The sequence below is a fragment of the Hippoglossus hippoglossus genome, chromosome 7 (genome assembly GCF_009819705.1).
Source record: "Hippoglossus hippoglossus isolate fHipHip1 chromosome 7, fHipHip1.pri, whole genome shotgun sequence".
NCBI lineage: Eukaryota > Metazoa > Chordata > Actinopteri > Pleuronectiformes > Pleuronectidae > Hippoglossus > Hippoglossus hippoglossus.
In genome coordinates this window covers 11,277,663-11,289,757 of record NC_047157.1, presented here as the reverse complement: position 1 = coordinate 11,289,757, position 12,095 = coordinate 11,277,663, and the positions used below count along the sequence as shown (strand labels likewise).

Below are 12,095 nucleotides of genomic sequence, written 5' to 3'. Positions count from 1 at the left end.
TAGAGTTTTTAGACACGTATTCAACCACATTGAAAAAAGGTCCAACATTTTGCGCACACACAGTTCAACTGGTACCCACAACACAAGACTTCACATGACACGCAGATCACGATCCTGTGGGGGGAGGGTGGCATAAAATAATTGTTCATTTATCGTAATCGAGGTAAAAGTTTGAAATAATCCTGATATTGACTTGAAGTCATATCGCCCAGCCCCAGCGGAGGTACAGTATGTGCTCTACTGAGTGCCACTCTATTTTTAAAAGTAATACAGAAAATTCCAATTAACTCCAGTGTCATTGAGAAGGTTTATTAAGTCATATGTTTATTTGTTTGCGTATGTACATTATTCAAAAACTGAAACGAGTAGTTTCAAACATGTGCAGTGTGCATTAAATGTTTTGGTTATTTCTTACCCTCACCATGTATAAACAATTCTTATTTGACAGACAGCTTAAATTTCACTTAACATTTCTCTTCAGTTTTGTTGGGCTGCTGTTACTATTACAATCCTTTACCAACTGGTGTGGGCCCCAATCTGTCTCTCCCCTCTGTCCGTCTACAGGTAGAAGAGGAGACGGCGCGCCTGGCCTCGATGCCAGCCTGGAGGAGAGACATGATGAAGAAGAAAATGGACGAAGAGAAGTGAGTAACAAATCTGTGTTGTGCTGTTTACATCTCCTCTTGTCCCATATGTGTTGAGTCAGTGGGGGAAGATTATGTTTGTATATGTTAGTGCCAAGCTTTTTAATTTTCTTCTATTGTAGACGATCTGTTCTGACATTATATGAGTTTGGACTCCAAGAGGCTATTCTACACAACCTTGTGTGTGGCGGCCCACTCACGTTACACTTTAACAATAAACACCAACACTAATCAGAAGTTATTAGGATCTGAACAGAACTGAAATTGATTCACTCGATAGTTTATGAGACATACATTTGAACACATTGAAAAAAGTCCAACATTTTGTGCACACTCAGTTCACTTGCTACACAAAATACGAGACACACACAGCCAGGACATCAGTGTTAAAGTGACAGGAACGATCCAGATTCATAACCAGTCACCATCAATTAATAACTAAATATATGGGATCGTCAGTTTGTGTGTGAAGATCGACAGAGATGAGCAGACACAGACACACACACACACACACACACACACACACACACACACACACACACACACACACACACACACACACATATTTTTAATAATGCACCAAGTTAGAGGTTTCGATCACAGTTTACAGCTTTAGTTCATTTGTGTTGTACAATGAAACATCCTTAACTGAACCGATGTATATATGTATGTATATGTAACCCTACCCCAAGCCAGAACTTACAACAATAATAGCATTTTATTGCTATATAATTGTGCATCAACATTGTTTTAAAACTTGTGTAATAACTTGTTTTTGCCGTGCACGATATTTACTCCTTTTCTTCTTGTGTTTCCGTTCTCCTGATGTGACAGGGAACAAAAAAGGTAAGAAAACACATTGTACTACACATAGAAATGTTTACATAGCATCTTGTAAATGTGTTTAATGAAAAGATGGCCACTCCTCAGAAAATCATCAATTGATGAAACTCTGATTGTGAGATAAAGTAGTTAAAACTAGATACTAACTAAGCTGGGGATAAAAAACTATGAGGAAAATGCTCTGTACACAGTGAGAAAAAGTGCAGTGATTTTGTAACTACAACCTGTACACTATTCCGCTTCCTTAAGAATGAGGTGCTTGTTTTATTTTAAACTAAAATACTCACATTAACAAATAAAACAGCTGGACTGCAAAAATCTCACTGTTAGCCTTTATTTGCGCTTAACGTTGAGCGAACTAGCATTAGCTACACTAGTGCTCATGCTAACGCACCACTGTGTTTCTGTACTTCACAGAAAGACAAAGTGGAGGTGAATAGAACAGCAGAAAGAAAATCAGTTCATAAATCATGAGTGAATAAAATGAAGTCAGACACAATCCACAGGATATGTCAAACATTCATGAAAAGCTTTGTGATAAAAATGTTTAAGAAGAGTTTCAGGGCTCTAACAGCAAAGGCCCGGTCATAGTCACCAACGAGTAGCTACTTACCAACTGTATTTATATTGTCACTCACATTTTATGTTTGTATATATATCATTTTCTATTATATCAACTGGTTTTGTGCGAGATTTGCAATAATGTCTTCTTAGTAGATTCATCACATTTGTAGAAATGCTTTGGACAGAAGCAAATACCAAATGAATATATGTGAATACAAGGTAGAAGATGAATGAATTGATTGTGGACGTTTCCCGTATGATTCTAACTGTTTTGTTTTTTAACTTTCCTTTGGTGGCTTAGAAAAGTAGAGGAGAAGGTCAAACAGGCCAAGGCGGTAGAGGAGAAGACGGAGCAGGAGCGGCTGCGGACCCTCGGCTACGACGAGACCAAGCTGGCCCCCTGGCAGCGGCAGATTATCTTAAAGAAAGGGGATACAGCCAAACAGTGAACTGGGTCATCGCCCCCTCCTCTGCCCTGCAGCACCCCCCCACCCTCACACGCTCACTCCAAGGCCTTCACTGAATGCCTCCCCTTCTGTAAGCCTCCCCCTGCACCCTGTACTGGACAGGCAACCTCCAGACACACAGGAGCCGTGTTGTGGTTGCTGCTGTCCACAGGGGCTCCGAGGCTCAGCTCTGATGAAACATAGCAGCGTACCCCTCCACCTCCCACTGAATGTAACCTAAACACAAACTCTCGGCTGTGATTCTCCTGCCTCAAGTAATCATTAACTGTAGTATCTTTCCATTGGATTATTTTCTGCAAATCAATAGAAGCTATTTTACATACAGTAGGAGATTTAAGAGGCGTGTGATAGATTGAAAAGGTCATTTTGCCATGGGGGGAAAAAGCCTGTTATTGCATTAATATTTTCCCTCTATTAGCCCCACTCACTGTTAAGTAAAGCTTGGACAGGTACTGTAGCTTCATAACAGAATGGATGGACATCCTCAGCAAAGGCTTATATCACCTCAGAGCAGCTAATGCATTGTGTATCTAGACAGTATCACATCTTTATCACGTTATACACTTAGTCATTAGATATATTTTTTTTATCAAACTTGTAGAAGCTTTTTCTAATCTGCTTCGTTCTACTGCCACAGTCGTAATCTTAACACAGCTCAAACTAATCGGTTTCTTTAGAACAGCTTCTCTGTGGATTTGGAATATTGATAAACTGTATATCCTATTTTAAGTAATGAAAGAAAAAAGAGATTATGTAGCTGTGCAAATCAAATTTTATTAATTGTCACTCAGAAAAAAAAGCTGCAATGTTTCGATTTAATTTTTCTATATGTGACCTAAATGTTAAGCTATTGTGATCATGAATGTGAAATGTTGTGTGCATGTGTTGCAGAATGTGTATCGAGCATGTTGTGATGTTTTATTAGGCACATTGGACCCCAGGGCCCTGGATTTTTAACAAAGACACACATCAATGTGTGAATACAATCCTGCTGGTTTCTATTGGAAAGCATGGCCTTTTCTAAATAAAATTTTTAAAAAGTATACATGCATATTTGACAAGAGAGTAGACGTCTCTGTGCAAAACCTGAATATTGCAAAGGCAGAGAAAAGGCATCAGTTTGTCCTGTGTGCTGTTCTGCCCTTTGTCCCACTAACCTGGAGGATGAATCTTTGATGAGCAGATCTGCTTACTCAGCGCTCTCTGTCAGCCAGAAACATCAGCAACACCAGAATGGAACTTGTCCTTATATCCTGTCAGTTTCATGTCAGTGTGTAAGTAATAATCCGCCGCCACTAGTGTGAAGAGTCCAGTTTCAATACTCAACACGACATCTTAGGTCAAACATCTGATCATAAATATAGTAATCGAAGATCATACAAACTCCATAATTAACTCTAGACATCTCTCGCTAATGATTTTACATGACTGATCTGACACGAATACCAAGTTGAATATCCTACATCTTATTTCCATGGTCTGTACAGTTCCAGGTGTTTGAGGACAACAGGATTAACAGGATTCTCACATTTATGGACATTGGTGCAACATTGTATGAAAATGTGGAAAATCTGAGATGAATATTTGTGACAGAACTGAGGAGACATGCAGATTTGAAACGTTAGCAAAGCATTACGCTGTGTACTGACATTTAAAGTAAACTCACGACCATGAGTGCGTCTTTCTGAATACGACACATTGATATTCCCACATGATGGAAATTATTCTCTATGTTTACAAATGTAGGTTATGGAGCGTATATATGCATGATCCTAGCTAGGGAATCATTTGGAAATATTCAAATTCACTTTCATCGGATGCCATATATGATGTTAAAAATGAAAATGATGTGAATGTCATCGCCATTTTATTATATACATATATATATATATAAAATCTCTGTATATAGTGACCCTCTCAGAACTTTGTCATTTCGTTGTTTCCATTATATTACATGTCTCAGCCTTGCTTGAATAGGATGTTGGCTAATTCATGTGTAATTATATTTTCAGACCATTAAAAATGAAGAAAATAAATCTGTAATCAACGGTTCAGAATGTGCTTGTGTTGTCACCAACAGAAACACGTGTACGATCAAATCCATGAGTCGTACAACAATGAAGCTCATGAATAAATCATACCTGGATTAATGTAAAGTTTTCATTAGAGACATTGAGATCAAGCAAACTGAATTCAACTCAGAGTCAGAGACGTACAAGAATGTCCAATCACATGTCAGAGGTCCGGGGGAATAAAATGTCAGAATAAGATTTAAAATAAACTAAATACAACAGAAAATGTGCCACAGACTAAATGTTGCATCAGGCAGAACAGTTTCCATGGTTACTGCTTTAAATGAATAATTTAAATAAGACACCACAAATTTTAAAAGTTTGTAAATACTGTTGATATTGTTGTTTGTATGTTGTGGTTACCACTTGACGGCGCTACAGTACCGCTTCCATTTAAATATTTAACTAGGGCTACGTTGTAGCACTAACGGGCCCGAGCACAGGCAGTTTGAAGCCTGTTGCGGTTAGTGGAGAGAGCGATCATTGAACAAGTGCACGTCTCCACGTTGCATGCATTTTGCGCACTGCGCCAAGGACAAACGCTTCACTTCCTGTGTCCGTCACGTTTTGTCCAACACTGGCACCTCCTCTTCGTCCCTCAGCTTCTGACATTTTGTGGCCTCTCACAAGGTCCGTCTGTTTCTGAGGCTCACGTTTGTCTTCTTTGTCGGGGGTTGCCATTGGCTGTGGGATTGTGTCTTTTTCTCCTCCTCTGGCACCTGATTGGGCCCGTTTGCCCACTTGTGCCTCGAATGGCTGCCAGTCGTTCACTCCTTCTCACCATTGCTTGGGAGTCTTCTGGTCTGTGATGTGGATAAGAAAATAATTTAATTCTTGATCTTAAAGCAGTGATTTGACATTTCTAAAAATGCACATTCTAAACTGCACTTGGCTGCAGATCCATAGTTAATGAGAGTTTTATCATTCTTCCCATTAAACTCTGAGCAAAAAACAAGAATATTTACCAAAATGTTGAACTGTTCTTCTACAATATAAAATGATCAAGACAGGAAGATATTTCAAACACTCACCTGTTGCCACGCTTTGCATTCATTTTTGAATGCTTCTCATCTGTCATCCCAGCAGGGCTGCGCTCCTTGGCTGGGCTGGCAGTGCTGCTGGAGGCGTCCTCATTCAGGGACATTTGAAGGATCACCTGGTCTCCATGTCCTCCATCGTCAGAGCTCAGATCCTGACAGATGTCCATCAGATCCTTACATGACTTCGCACTGGAAGACAAATGAAACTGCTGAGCCAAACACCTTAATCACCTTATATCTCAGATATTTTTTACCCATGTCTATCAGCACAGACTTACACAGACCATCTAAGCACAAACTTACTAGAGGCTGTTTCTGTATGAACCCTGAAGGTGGCTCATCGTGATGAAAGGATGCTGCAGAATTCTGCTGGGGGTAATTCTTCTTAACTGACTCATCATCAGCATCTGAGTCATTAGGTCCAAAAAGCACTGCAGGTCACAGTGTTCAGCTTGGACCTCTTCTACCCAGAGCGGATGAGTCCCCTTTAACAAGATGAGGAAAACCAACATTGTTACATGTCCTCGTGTTTGGATTATGAAAACGTTGTGCTGTTATAAATTCATCCAGGCTGTTGATCACAAACGAGAATTGAAACTATTGACTGAAATGAAGAATTGTTTCATTGAGATAGTTTGCAGTGGATGGCACAGGGGAAAGAAACACAGACTGAAGGAAAGACACCATAATTAGTGAGCTAGTGGAGCCAGCTAAGTGGTTGTAAACTACTTTCTTACCATAAATCTGGCTTCCATCCAGCGTCTTGGCCAGAACGCATGAGGTAGGAAGTTTCCTTCATGCTCTGGATCTCTAATTGCAAACGCAAATTGCCTCATCTGTGGAGAAAACACAACATTGTGAGAGTTAGTTAACTTCAAGTTTACATTGTTGATCATGTACATCAGGTGCACTTCTATTACTGAGACATATGGATGAAGTGTCTCTGATTTGTCTCATTAGTAAAATAGTAGAAATCAGTGAACTTCTACTGGAAACCCTCTCACTATAATAATCAAGTGTGTGGATTTAAAAATACACAAACATCACGGCAGAACTGTACGTGTTTGTTGTGATTTAAGTGCAGATACTGACCAATTCATTCTCATTAGAGGCTGGGAACAGTGGTCTGCCCGTAGACAGCTCAGCAGCAATACAGCCGAGAGACCATACATCGATGGCCCCGCTGAAAGGCTCTTTATACAGAACCTCAGGAGATCTTAGGATAAGAAACACAAACATATTACTGAGGTTTTAAAATGTACTAAACTCCTTGTTACTGTCAATATGTTACTGTCCCTTTCTGAGACATAAACCTGACATGCCAGCGTACAGGTCTTGTCTAATTAATTACAGCAAACACAGCTGTCCCAGGTATACAGATGTGCTGTCAGTTACCTACCTGTACCACAAAGGCTGGAGGAGATCACCGATCTGTTCCTCAGGATCATCGAAGGCTAAACCAAAGTCAATGACTTTAACTTTGAGTGGCTTCCTGACATGATCCACCAACATGATGTTATCTGGCTTCAAATCTGCATGAATGATCCCTGCACTGTTCAGAAATTCCAAGGATGTAGCCAGCTGAAATCGTGAAAAACATAATAATAATCATGAGCTACAGAGTTATTTCCTCAACAACAACTATAACAGACACATTTTAGCGACCAAGTTTACCCTTCACCCTACAAAGCAGTTAGTGTAAGAGCTTGAGTTTAAAAAACAAACCTGCTGTAGAATGGGGCGGATCTGCTTCAGCTGAAGGTGTTGACCCGGGCTGATCTGCTTGAATTTCTGCAGATCCATATCCAGGTGCTCAAACACAAGACAGTAATGTCCCTTGTAGGTGAATGACTCGTTGAATCTGACGATGTTGAACCTGTCTGAGTGGAGCGCCTTCATGGCTTGAAGGGTGACCTCCTCTTCCTTGGCGCAGTCAATGTTTTCCATGCTTTTGATCATTTTTAAAGCCACCGTTTCATCAGTGGTCACATTCCTGCATTGGATGACCACTCCATAGACGCCATTGCCCAGGATTGTCTGTGCCTGGTACTGTGTAGTGGGGGAGGGGATCAGGTCTCCTACACTGATTTCTAACTCACTGTTTTGAGACATGGTGACAGAATAGTTCTCCTGTTGATTTTTCACACTTGTCAGGAGAATAGAAAAGAAGGAAGTTAGACACAAAGCCACGTATGCTCTCACACAAACAGACAGTTCCCATGTATGTAGCAGAAATGTTTACAGCCAGTTCATCAACCTCAGTCGTTTTAATCTTGAAAATCAGCCAATACTAAAAGTACTGCTTCAATCAAAGATTCATTACAGGCCGATAAATATTTCTCTCTTCTATTACTATACTCCTAACACTATATCTACATATTTATTGTTCACGATTCAAAATCATGCCCACATTGTACACTAAGTAAAATATATAGAAGATAAAACTACTAATGACACATGAAAATATCCTTTCTCAACGTTTTACTCCCATCAAGCTCAAATTGTAACAACATTGTAATAACATACTTAATCTGCTTAATTCAACAAGTGTCAGCTGGAAAAATATCAACTTACTTAGGTTTGATCCAGGGAAGCTGATGTCCGTTTCGGCAAAATGTTAAAATCTTTAGAAACAAAGTGTTAATCTCTGTAATCACGCAAAGATTTTAGCCAAGTGCTCCTCACAATAGGTTAATGTGACTGAAGTGATGAAGCTGTGTGTGCCTATATACCTTTCACACGGCCTATATACCTCTCACACGGCTTTGATGTCTAATTAGAATAAAACCACACAATCAACTTCATGCCTTTGTAGTGATTTATTTTCTTTTATGTGAATTTTCTTTCTTCTTTTCGTCACAATTCTTTTATTTTAATCTTTGTCAACCATCGTGATTTAAACAGTAGGTGGCGCTAATGCACCTTGATGTCGGTTGCCACCCGCAAATAGACCACAAGGGTGGGCGAAGTGAAACACTGCTCAGCGAAATGACACATAAACACCGGCTGAAATACTAAAACTGCCTTAATGGTAGTTCTCACTCCTGTATGTTTTTTACTGGAACATATTTTTTAAGCTAATACACCCACACACATACAATCTTATCTCAGAAAATGTCTGTTAATCAATATGTGATTTTGTGTGTGTACAAATTTGTAGGTCTTTTCCAGTATAAACATTGACCTTGTCAGGACCAGTAGACCTGACGGGACCAAAGCTCAGTCCTGATGAGGCCAAACTTCATTTCTGTGTTCCTGGTTAAGGTTAAAGATCAGATGTGGATTGTTGTCAGGTTAAGGTAGAAGGATTACGTTAGGCTGTCCATTATGAATGGAAGTCAAGGTAAAGTCTGAAGCATAGCTCTGTGTGTGTGTGTGTGTGTGTGTCTATCTAGTTATAATGGCCCATCTTGGTTCAATTCATCATTGTGGGGCGGTTTTGCCTGGTCCTCACAGTCAATGGGTTGTTTGAGGGTTAAGACTTGATTTTAGAGTTAGAGGTAGATTTGGGCTATAAGTAGATTCAGGTTAGGTATTTAGTTGCAATGGTAAAGGTTAGAGAATGAATCATGTCAATGTGTGTCCTCAGAAGTCTAGAGACGAGCACGTGCTCAAGAAATTTTCTCCGCAATAAAAAAAAGGGATCAGTTTGCCTACTGTCTTTATTTGACCTTGATTTAATGTTGGGTTCATTATGAGTAGCTGTTAGCTTGAAGAGTTTAAGAATCACGCATTTGTTCATGCTGTTGATTTCTTGCCATGTCTAATTTTATAATTGAAAGCTGGAACCTGAAAGTGCACATGAAAATTAAACAGAAAAACAAGGCCCATTCAATAGATGAGCTTAAGGCTTAGGTTGTAACTGATTAAAAACTAAGCACATTCAATATAAAAAAAATAATCTCATTTCCCACACATCAGACAAATTACCCCATAGCCAAATTTTTTTGAGATCAGTAAGAGGCAAAAAAACTTCCTAACGTTATATCAAATACCCCAGATCCACACAAATGTAACGGGTTCTTTGAGACATGCCTGACCCCACACTATTTCATGGCTATCAGTTGAGGTTTTGCATAATCCCTACAAACTGACTTAAGAAACCTACTTAAGTTAAAATGAGTCTTGTTTACATTTTTGCAATCACATTGCATTTTATCATTGATTTCTGGCACAATGAAGACTTCCAATCACTGACCAGCTTTGTAGTTGAGTCAATTATACTTTAAAACACAATTTCCATATTTTTCCAAAAAAACAACATCAATATTTCGTTTTGAGTATTTTATTGCAACAATGTTGAAAACACATTTGCCAAGAGATATTAAATTGTCTGCAGGTCAAACTCCGGTCGCCACAATACCACAGAATCTGAAAAAGAGGCAGCTTTGTTTTAATATCCAGAACAATAAAATCTATTTGATATCATCACGACTCAGATATTGTACTCTAGCAGGCTTGTACTTACCTTTAGAGTAAAACATCAGGCTGTCTGAGGGCCAGAGGACATTACATCTGCTTTCTGTGGAAAGAAACAAGTCTTTTAAAATAAAACCAGGTATCAAGTAACAAAACATTTTTTTTAGACCACAACCTCAGAGAAATATGGAACGGTAAGGTATAATCAAGAGATATCATTTGGCAGAATCTTGTCATCACAGGTAGTGGTCCATTTAAGCAGATTTTCATGTCAATATTTTCTATCAAACCAACATTGGCACTTTGTCATAGACTTTGAAATACTTACCATGGTCAGCCCAAGAGATGCAGCCTTTTCCTGGAGAAGAGACAGAAATACCCTTATTACAAGTCAGTGATTGGTCTATTAAGCTTCAAGTTTGCAGGTTACTCAGCAACAATGTTGTCCACATTACAAGTTCAGGTCAGACATTTGTTAAAGACATCACTGAACCAGCAAAAGCCATTTTGCAATTCTCTGAATTCTCACCTCAGTCAACCTTGTCTTGGCCGTTCAGTCGGATCTCAGAGAGCGATCAGAACCTGCAGACGACAGAACAGCATAAGATGAGTATGCACAACATACATGGGGTGAAGCTTTCTACGTTGACCAAATCAGATAGAGCTAATATAACAAGACTCCATGGTTTCAAGTCAGTCGTCATCTAGTCATCACAAGGTCAGACTACAGGGATCATGAGGTTCACTAAAACCAACCAAGTTCCCAACTAATGAACCAGAGCTGCTTGCTCAGACCCAGATGAGGTGGAGTTCAACCAGCAAATGGAGCTGGTGTCAGTTGTAAATGAATTTACTCCAATTCATGCATTTTCCAATTTGACTTTTATTTCCACTCAACATAAGTTTACATTATGAATAGGTATCCCAATTAAATCCTGCAGTTCTAGCCTAACTACATACCTTTTATTTGATATAAAGTGAAAAAAGCCAACTAGCAGTTTCAGTCTTGACAACTACCTGCTGATAGCTAAAGGGCATGTTTGTGTCCAGCTCCACTTGTCATCTGGGACTGAGGTTCTACAGTTTTTATTTTCATACTCACATTGTTTGTGTGACATCTTCTGCACCCAACTGCCCAAGATCCCATTAGATCTGTAAAGTAAAAACAGCTTCAATTATGATGAAGTGATGAACCTGCCTGTAGTTCGGTGCTGTGTGAAGTTATTGAAGTGTGCTACTCGTCAGTGGTGATGGAACTTCACAAAGAATCACAAACATTATTAGATAACAACTAGAAGTAGGGCTACGTTGTAGCACTAACGGGCCCGAGCACAGGCAATTTGAAGCCTGTTGCGGTTAGTGGAGAGAGCGATCATTGAACAAGTGCACGTCTCCACGTTGCATGCGTTTTGCGCACTGCGGCAAGGACAAACGCTTCACTTCCTGCGTCCGTCATGTGATGTTGATCCTTGCCTGCTAATTGCTCATTACGATCCACGCTATCAAATAGCACACCCCACTGTGAAAATTTTATGTAAATCGAATGATAGTTGTAAAACAAAGCTTACTTCCTGTTGCCAGTAGGTGGCGCCATCACTATTATTACATACATACTAATATATCTGTTGAAGAAGGGGCTCTGATGTAGCATGAGCAATTTTGTGTCAATTGGACAATGTTACAACAGCTTAATTATCACACTGATCAGTAGGTGGCGCTATGACCCTGCACTAATATTAATATATGGAGCTGTGCAGGTCTGGATTGTGATTATAGGTCAGCATTTGGGGTCCGGTAGGATAATGCAGAGTGGATTCACAAAGTAATTCCTGTTTCATGGTGAATCAGTAGGTGGTGCTATGACACTGAGGAAATATTGACACATAGAGCTGTTCAGGCTTGATCTCTGATCATGAGACAGAAGTTTGGCAGTGATAGGACAATGCACACTGTAGTTATGACAACATCGTCTCCTTTGGCGAAGGATGATCCTTCGCCACACCTCAATGTTTACACGGTTTGACGCCATGCCACGGTCACACCGTG

The 12,095-nt window shown here is 39.7% G+C and overlaps 1 protein-coding gene, 1 long non-coding RNA gene and 2 other non-coding genes across 8 annotated transcripts in view; 1 reads left to right on the top strand and 3 right to left on the bottom strand.

Moving 5' to 3' along the window:
• espn (espin) overlaps positions 1-4,555 on the top strand; it is a 40,439-nt gene extending 35,884 nt beyond the window's left edge. For 2 of the 5 annotated variants that reach the window (XM_034590909.1, XM_034590908.1), the window contains exons 13-15: positions 565-644; positions 1,470-1,489; positions 2,351-4,555. In XM_034590909.1, coding sequence (XP_034446800.1) covers positions 565-644; positions 1,470-1,489; positions 2,351-2,574 — 324 coding nt within the window. In that variant the 3' untranslated portion in view covers positions 2,575-4,555. Of the gene's footprint in view, positions 1-564; positions 645-1,469; positions 1,491-2,350 lie in introns of all 5 variants that reach the window. The other 3 variants (XM_034590912.1, XM_034590911.1, XM_034590910.1) reach the window with 2 other exon arrangements.
• A 5,358-nt stretch (positions 4,556-9,913) lies between these two features.
• Positions 9,914-10,371, bottom strand: LOC117764832. The gene is made up of 2 exons (XR_004614457.1): positions 10,099-10,371; positions 9,914-10,001 (listed from the first exon to the last, which is right to left on the bottom strand). It is a non-coding gene; the product is annotated as an uncharacterized LOC117764832 (long non-coding RNA).
• On the bottom strand, positions 10,222-10,294 carry LOC117765440. The gene has a single exon (XR_004614589.1). It is a non-coding gene; the product is annotated as a small nucleolar RNA SNORD47 (small nucleolar RNA).
• A 104-nt stretch (positions 10,372-10,475) lies between the features above and the next one.
• LOC117765451 lies at positions 10,476-10,542 on the bottom strand. Its single transcript, XR_004614600.1, has one exon. It is a non-coding gene; the product is annotated as a small nucleolar RNA SNORD78 (small nucleolar RNA).
• Between the last annotated feature and the right edge of the window lie 1,553 nt (positions 10,543-12,095).